The sequence below is a fragment of the Haemaphysalis longicornis genome, unplaced genomic scaffold (genome assembly GCF_048455015.1).
Source record: "Haemaphysalis longicornis isolate Haplotype H1 unplaced genomic scaffold, Haemaphysalis longicornis Haplotype H1 scaffold_7, whole genome shotgun sequence".
Lineage (NCBI taxonomy): Eukaryota > Metazoa > Arthropoda > Arachnida > Ixodida > Ixodidae > Haemaphysalis > Haemaphysalis longicornis.
Window position 1 is genome coordinate 38,757,614 of NW_027526422.1, and position 7,392 is coordinate 38,765,005.

Here is a 7,392-nt window from a genome sequence, read left to right on the forward strand (position 1 = left end):
GGCCAGCCAGGAGAACCGGCCGAGCTCCGCTGGGCACACTTCTCCCAGGACTGCGGCAAGAGAAAAGCGTTCCCCACAGGTTCGCTACAGCTGGCCAGTCTCATGCAGCCAATCACTCACCTGCTGGGCTAGCAGGAGCATCACTTCAGCCTGGCCGTAACGGCCGCGCTCGTCTCGATTTCAGTTTCAAAATCTCAGATTTTTGATGGTCATTTGTGCCACAGATACGCGTATTTCGGCTGTCATATTTTGTATCTTGCAGTATTTTCAGGCAGACTGTACGAAAATAAGGTTTGAAGAGGTTGAAATTTTGAGGGCAGTTGGACTGTAATGCACCAGAGCACCAGCAATATTTTTTTTTTTAGAAACAATTGAACCGAAACTCTGGCCTGTTGAGACTTGCGAAAATTGCTTCATTATGCAGTAATTTTGTGTGAAGTCCAAAATGTTAGTGTGCTTCTGACGTAACTGGGCTAAAACATTGCCATGAAGAAATCGCTGGAGATGCAAGATTTCTTCACTTTCAACTTGGTGCTGACATGCTTATGCGAATATACGCACCCCGGCAAAATCTGGCGCTTTTGGGCTAGCCAATGCAGTCTGGGCTTTAATGGCTAGTAATAGAAAAAGCAAACACAGTTTAATAAGCTGCACAGGCCAGTGACAAGCGCGGCATGTCCCCACAAGGGAAATATGGTTTTTGTGCCTAGCACCGAATGTCTATTCTGCCATTGTTGCATGTTGATTTTTTGTTAATATGTGGTCATAAAATTTAGCCCTGCTTCAGCACTCCTGTTACGTTTTTTTTTTAATTTTCCGTCGAAGACGGGCCTTACAGCAGTTGATGGTTGTTCTGGCAGCAGTGTCTGAAATGCTGCTGAAGCACATGAAGCACCGTAGAAGTCAGTCAGTCACATGATTAGTGATTAAGAGAGCCACAAATAACTGAAACACTTAAAAAGATCATTTACTGCTGCCCCATTCGTGTTGCTTGGGTGTTCCAGTGGTGTGGGTGGGCGATTTTTGTGAAATGAACTCGTATTTACAAATCTTCCTCTGCACCAGTGAGTCTACATTTCACCGCACTGAGAGATGATGACTGGGATTTTCGGCTTGTTGTTAGGCCCGATGGGAACATTCTCGATCTTCCGCATCACCAGTAAACCATCCAGGATGCGACCTGCGTTAAATTTTCCAATCGTCAGCCTCTTTAAGCCCGGGGGAAGAGTAGCACTACTAGGTCTTACCGAATACTACATGCTTTCCGTCAAGGAACTCGCACCGAGCACAGGTAATAAAGAACTGGCATCCATTGGTGTCTTTGCCGCTGTTTGCCTGCATGAGATGATGACAAGCATAATAAGCCCAGGGCAACATCACGTGACTACTCTGAGAATGCAGCGTGAAGAGTTTTACCATGGACAATAAGCCAGCTGCATCGTGCTTCATTTTGAAGTTCTCGTCAGCGAAGGCTCCGCCATAGATGCTGGTCAGCCCCATGCCATCACCCTGAATGAAAGCAACAAATGGTTACGGCCCCACGACACCGATAGTTGTCGGCACTTACGTTGACAAAGTCGCCACCCTGAATCATGAAGTCCTTGATAACCCTGCGCAAGTTATGCGAATGTGTTCAACTAACGGCTGTAATTTACGACCCCCTTATAGCTTACCGATGAAATGTGGATCCTTTGTAGCCAATGGGCACGCCATCTCGCTTGAATTCTCCCGTGCAGAACTGCCTGCAAGAGCAACGTGCATGAGCCTTTGGCGAGGGTTTTGTGACGCGAGATTACCTGAAGTTTTCAGTTGTCCTGGGCACCACATCGGCAAACAGTTCCATCTTCATCCGCCCAACCTCCTACAAAATTGCAAATGTAAGAAATCAGTTCCGCAGTTTGAAGTGGTAGGCCTCAAACTGGAAAGAATCTGCGGCGATTGCAAGCATCGCCGGCATGGGGTCTGTTATGCAACGCTTACTTCATGCAACTATGTGGGCGAAACGTTGACGATGTGGTGTAAGCCATTGAAACCATGTATATGGGAGCAGTTTTAATTCGGACGGTGTGGAAATAAAAGCGCACAACTAGAGCATCATCCTTGAAGGGACGAGCACTGCAGATATTTATGGGTAGCACTCGTGAATACAAATTGTCAAGTTAACTTGTATTTAACCAACCAGTACCAACCCAAGCTGTGCGGAAGTAAACACGTACCGTAGAACCGATTGTGATGTCAAAGAACACCACAGGATTGTTTGGATGTTTGAGCTGCTGCTGGAGCTGATTCCAATTCGCCATTATTAATGACTACAATGAAACCAAAGATACACTCGTTTGAGAACTTTCTGCGTTAATCCAACGTGCCCGCTGCGCGCAAGCGAAGCCACATTGACTTGGCTTTGGATGGATATGGCCGATATGGCTGTGTTTACAGCACGGTTGCCCGGGCCTTTTGTGACAATCGTCAAGAACTTTTTTTACATCAACATCTTTAAACAGCATTCATGCAATAAAAATTGAACATGGTACTGTTTTTTGTTTCGTTTCTAAAGTGAATATTATGACCATCTCTATGATGCAGATCGCACTTCGCGAGGGAAGATGATGCCTGGTAGAAGAATGGCACGGCTGTGTGCAGTATTCTGCGTTACAGCGGGTTGAATGCACGTGAAATGCTTAGCACATATTCTGCCAAACCACGCTTGGCATGTCATGCTGCTCGCACAACTTGTTCAAGGGTTCAAGTGGTTCAAGTAGTTCAAGTTCAAGCACATAGCTGACGTAGTCACGTAGTGACACGTTGGCCTCCTCAGTGCCGGCTGATATGCAGAAGGGGCTGTTCACTTTGTTGGAATAAGAATTTAGTTTTCAACATTGCTTATTACACTGAGTTTAGGGCTCTATCCGCTTACTTCCTTTTCTGTGCGAACTAAAATGCACTGTCGATTCGTGACGTCACAATGTAAAAATTTGAAACTGACGTCCTCCGTCGAAATAGCCCTGTGCCGGGAAGTCGAAGCCGCGGAGAGCTCGTCGCGGTTGCAGGCCGACCCCGAGCACCACCCCGAAGACCGCTTTTACTTCTAATGCCGTCCTGAGGAAACGCACAGACGGCGCGCGACCACGCGTACGGCAGTGCGCCCACTCATGTGCAGCGGCGCACGCACTTTGAGGGTCGTCCAATGGTGGACCTCCCGAGCGCGACAGGGGTCCTGCCGACACAGGCACTGACTGCCGGTAGCGGCTATGCGCTGCAAGGTAAGCCTTTCGGACTTGTCCCCCGGTAACCGCGCCTCTCCCGTCGGCGGAGACCCGCTGAGGTCCGCGCGGCCGCAACGTCGGCGTACCGAAATGTGCCGCTGCCCCATCTGCATAATCGATCACCTGAACAACGTGCACGGCACCGGCGCTGCTGGCTGCTAGTCACGTCACGAATGCAAGTCCGCGCGCGCACACACCTGCACGGACACACCGCATCGCACGCGAAAGGTCGCTGATCGTGAAGCTGGCGTGGGCGCGGACAGCGGGCTCCTCTGGACAGCGCGTGCGCTCCGCGAGAGGCAAGCCCTTGGCCTCTGCTGGCTGCTGGACGCGTGCATCACGGGAATGACGCGGCCGATTCTCGCGGTCTTCAACCTTTAACCTGCCCTTCCCGTGATTTGTTCCGGGTTGAGATGATGCGGGAAACTACGATACGCCTCCCGTATCCACGCAGGTTTAGAGCACCGCGCGATTTCGAAGGCAGCACCGTGTGTCTAAGCCGTGGTTTCCTACTCACAAACATAATCGCTAGTGTTTGTGTGTGTCCGCTCGTGTGCTGAATCGCTTGGCACAGGCGCACCGTAACTTTTCTGACGAACTTGAACCTGAACGAACGATTTATCTGTGCCGATCCAGTCTAGACGCGGGATAATGACCGCTTAAGTAGCACAGATAACACCGAATTATCAGTTTTGCTGCCTCTAACAAATAAAGCAGGAGCGGATTCTTGCATTCGCGGGTATCGGTAAGCAGCCAGCATGCTTTGTTATTTTCTACGTCGGGCAGCAAGGCGAAATTCAGGCCTCCGTAGTTGTCGCTACAGCTGAAGAGGCCGAATTAATCTGGACTGCACTGCTTCGCAGATTTAATAGAATATTACGAAATTTGGCGCGATTTCCTTTTCATTGCGATGAGCGCCGCTGTGTAAACTCTTCACAGAAACTTGAATTGCAACAGCAGTTTCAATCAGTGGACCAGGCAAATTATGCACTGGACAAGTGTACAAACAGTGAAAATTGTGCACCTTGTATGATGGCTTACTGAAGACATCGCTAAATAGTTCTTCAAGTGTGCTCCTTTTACTTGACTTCTGCATCAGTGAAAAACTGGAGCGAAATATGTTTTCTCATTATTTGCAGGTTCATATCGTTCTTCACAAACTGCACACAGGAAAGAAGTATGCAACCATAGCCATCAAGCTCAAATGAGTGACGCCGACAAGGAACCCACAAGTGAGGAAAGAGGCGAACACTTTTATTTTTAAAAAAGCAGTGCGGCGGAGCCTGTGTGCATGCTCCATTTTCTGTCTACCAGCAGTGGGCCTGCTCGATTTACTGACGTTCTTGCAGCCTGCGGGTTGCCAAAAGTTTGCTCTCAGGCAGGAAGTTGTGTACTCGAAACCGAAAAATTAAGAATCAGGCAAGCTCAGCCACAATGGGCATTGAACTGTTGTCTGCTACAATCCATCCACTTCACAAAATGTTGCACCGCCCCTTTCGTAGTCTATTTTTCGTCGGCGCGCTCTGTCTGGGCGGGCCTCTTCCCGAAGCTGAAAGCGGGCTTGACGCAGCGACACCGGCTTACTTCTACATCCCTTTGCCGTCTCTGGACATACCTTCCTTTTCGACTTGTGACAACTTGTGACCGTGACAACTAGTCACGGTCCTTGAGAAGACGTCATTATTTTCTCTCTCTGGAACACCCCGCCCTTTCCGCTTCATTTGAGTCTTTTCTTGGGTTGTTTCTCAGTACTTATTGGCGTCAATTGAAAAAAAAAAAGAATGTGCGTCTCAAACCAAATTTGAAGTCTCTCTGATGCGTTTTCCAACGCTGTTTCTCGGGCAGCCGGCATGATTAACATGTATGTTTCTGTTTAGCGCCGGAACGCTGCCCTCGTCGATGAGCTGAAAAACACTTGCCATGTTTAACACAATCCAGCGCATAAACTCATTCGAAAATGAGCATCAGCTGAAGCGGGAGGCTGTCCTCTTTAATCAAACTTTCCGGACGCAAAAAAAAAAAAAAAAAAAAAAAAAAAAAAAAAAAAAAAAAGGCCCCATGTTGCAACAAAAACGTACTGTATGAAAAGACAACGTTTTAGTAAGTGAAATGTTGTGCTTGTAACATTAGGTTCCGCATCAGTTAAAGCACCGTTAAACTTTTAAATCCCCAAAAGAAACAACTTTTCAATGTTATGCGGACAACGGTCGCACGGCACGAGTCAATCGAATCAATCTCCCTTTGTCATTTGCTAAGAGGGTCGTCTGCTAGCTTCCAGACTGGCGCCAGGTGGCTGTCAGACCACAAGCCTCTTGGCGGTTCTGGCAGCCTGCGGGGAGCCAGAGATCGCTCAAACGGGGAAAAACGAAGGCAATCTGGTGCCACCAGAAATGATGTATAGAGCTACTTCAGAAAACCAAATGACCGGCTGTTAACTCTTGCTGCCTGCGGGCAGCCAGAAGTAGAAAATTGAACAGGCCCAGTGCTCAGTTTACCCTGGAGTGCTTTATGGCACTGCTTCATGTCTGGGCCAAGTTGTACCTTCACCATAGTTGCGCTCCACAAGGACTCAATCAGAGCCACTATGAATCACTTTACAGCTTGTATTTTAATTATGTGCTTCAGGGAAGCATATAATATTTGGCACGATGTAGAAACGACATTTTAATGCCAGTGAGAACTAATGCACTTAGCAACGCAAAGAATTTTCCGAAAAATCTATAAGAGCTAGGGGTCTGCTAGACTAGCTGCTCAGTAAAGCTGTGCACAGATTCTTCCCCGTCGCTGGTTGCCTAGTGGCTAAGGCGCTGTTGCACTGGGTGGAGTTTTGGCAACTTACGTCAAGGCTCGTGTGGCAACGCAGGTGCTGCCAGCGGCGGAGGGGTGGGGGGGGCCATGGCGGCAGAGGGCCGCAAGTCCCGGCTGTCGGCCTACCTGCTGGCGCTGCGGCCGTGGTCCTTCAGCGCGTCCCTGGCCCCCGTCGCTCTAGGCGCCGCCCTCGCCTACCGCGTCGTGCACCACTTCAGCCCACTAGTGTTTGTGGCCAGCTGCGTGACCGCCCTGTCGGTGCACGCGGCGGGCAACGTGGTGAACACGTACTTCGACTACATGCGCGGCGTGGACAGCCGCACGAGCAGCGACGACCGCACCCTGGTGGACCGGCGCCTCACGCCCAACGAGGTGGTCCACCTGGGCGCTCTGCTGTACACCTTCGGCTGCGTCGGCTTCATCCTGCTCGCGGGGTGCTCCGAGGCGCGCATGGAGCACCTGGCGCTCGTCTACTTCGGCGGCCTCTCCAGCTCCTTCCTGTACACGGGCGGACTCGGGCTCAAGTACATCGCGCTCGGCGACCTCCTGGTGCTGGTGACCTTCGGCCCTGTCTGTGTGCTCTACTCGTTTGTCGCCCAAGCGGGCCGCATGGACCCAGCGCCCCTCTGGTACGCAATGCCGCTGGCCATGAACACGGAGGCCATCCTGCACGCCAACAACGCCCGCGACCGGCAACAGGACGCCCAGGTCGGCGCAGTCACCCTGGCCCTCCTGCTGGGACCGACGGGATCGCACGTGCTGTACGCGCTGCTCCTGTTTGTGCCGTACCTGCTGTTTGCGTTACTGGCGGCCCGCGCGCGGTGGCTGCTGCTGCCGCTCATCACGCTGCCCAGTGCATTCAACCTCGAGCGACAGTTCCGCGACGGACGCCTAGCCAACCTGCCGCGGCAAACGGCACGGCTTAACATTTACTTTGGCCTCTTCTACATCCTGGCGGTCGTCCTGGCAGACTTTCTGCCCGGGCTGCACTAGTGCGCGCCACGAGAATACTCTTGCCGGGAGCAGCGATGGGCCTCGGAGCCCCCACGATCAGGTCTGCGTGCCGTCGGACAGCAATGGGCCAGGATTGTGCGCACGGGAAACATATCAAAGTGTACTGCAGCCTCCCCTCCCCACACACACTCGGCAGTATATGGTGCAGTCATTTTCTGCCTTTTTGATGGACTAGGCTTTAGGACTTTTGAAAGTGACTTTTGTAGGCATTGCTGCCGCACCATTGGGCAGCCCCCCACCTTTTTTTTTTCTACGGCGGACAATAAAAGATAATGCGGTTTGTAGGTTTGCCATGGTGCCACCTCAA

At 51.0% G+C, this 7,392-nt stretch overlaps 2 protein-coding genes across 5 annotated transcripts; one reads left to right on the top strand and one right to left on the bottom strand.

Moving 5' to 3' along the window:
* Nucleotides 1-946: 946 nt before the first annotated feature.
* Nucleotides 947-3,751, bottom strand: LOC144145273 (peptidyl-prolyl cis-trans isomerase H). 2 transcript variants are annotated; one of them, XM_077676823.1, is made up of 7 exons: nt 3,461-3,751; nt 1,797-1,861; nt 1,674-1,742; nt 1,568-1,610; nt 1,417-1,509; nt 1,248-1,335; nt 947-1,180 (listed from the first exon to the last, which is right to left on the bottom strand). In XM_077676823.1, the coding sequence occupies exons 1-7, from the start codon at nt 3,599-3,601 to the stop codon at nt 1,071-1,073; spliced, it is 609 nt and encodes a 202-aa protein (XP_077532949.1). In that variant the 5' UTR covers nt 3,602-3,751; the 3' UTR covers nt 947-1,070. The 2 variants fall into 2 exon arrangements, with proteins under 2 accessions (XP_077532949.1, XP_077532950.1); XM_077676824.1 differs by lacking the exon at nt 3,461-3,751 and adding an exon at nt 2,217-2,419.
* Heix (UbiA prenyltransferase domain-containing heix) lies at nt 2,816-7,374 on the top strand. 3 transcript variants are annotated; one of them, XM_077676820.1, is made up of 3 exons: nt 2,816-3,260; nt 4,403-4,495; nt 6,127-7,374. In XM_077676820.1, exons 1-3 carry the CDS (start codon nt 3,185-3,187, stop codon nt 7,062-7,064), a joined length of 1,107 nt encoding a protein of 368 aa, XP_077532946.1. In that variant the 5' UTR covers nt 2,816-3,184; the 3' UTR covers nt 7,065-7,374. The 3 variants fall into 3 exon arrangements, with proteins under 3 accessions (XP_077532946.1, XP_077532948.1, XP_077532947.1); XM_077676822.1 differs by lacking the exon at nt 2,816-3,260 and adding an exon at nt 3,433-3,562; XM_077676821.1 differs by lacking the exon at nt 2,816-3,260 and adding an exon at nt 3,871-4,008.
* The last annotated feature ends 18 nt before the right edge of the window (nt 7,375-7,392 follow it).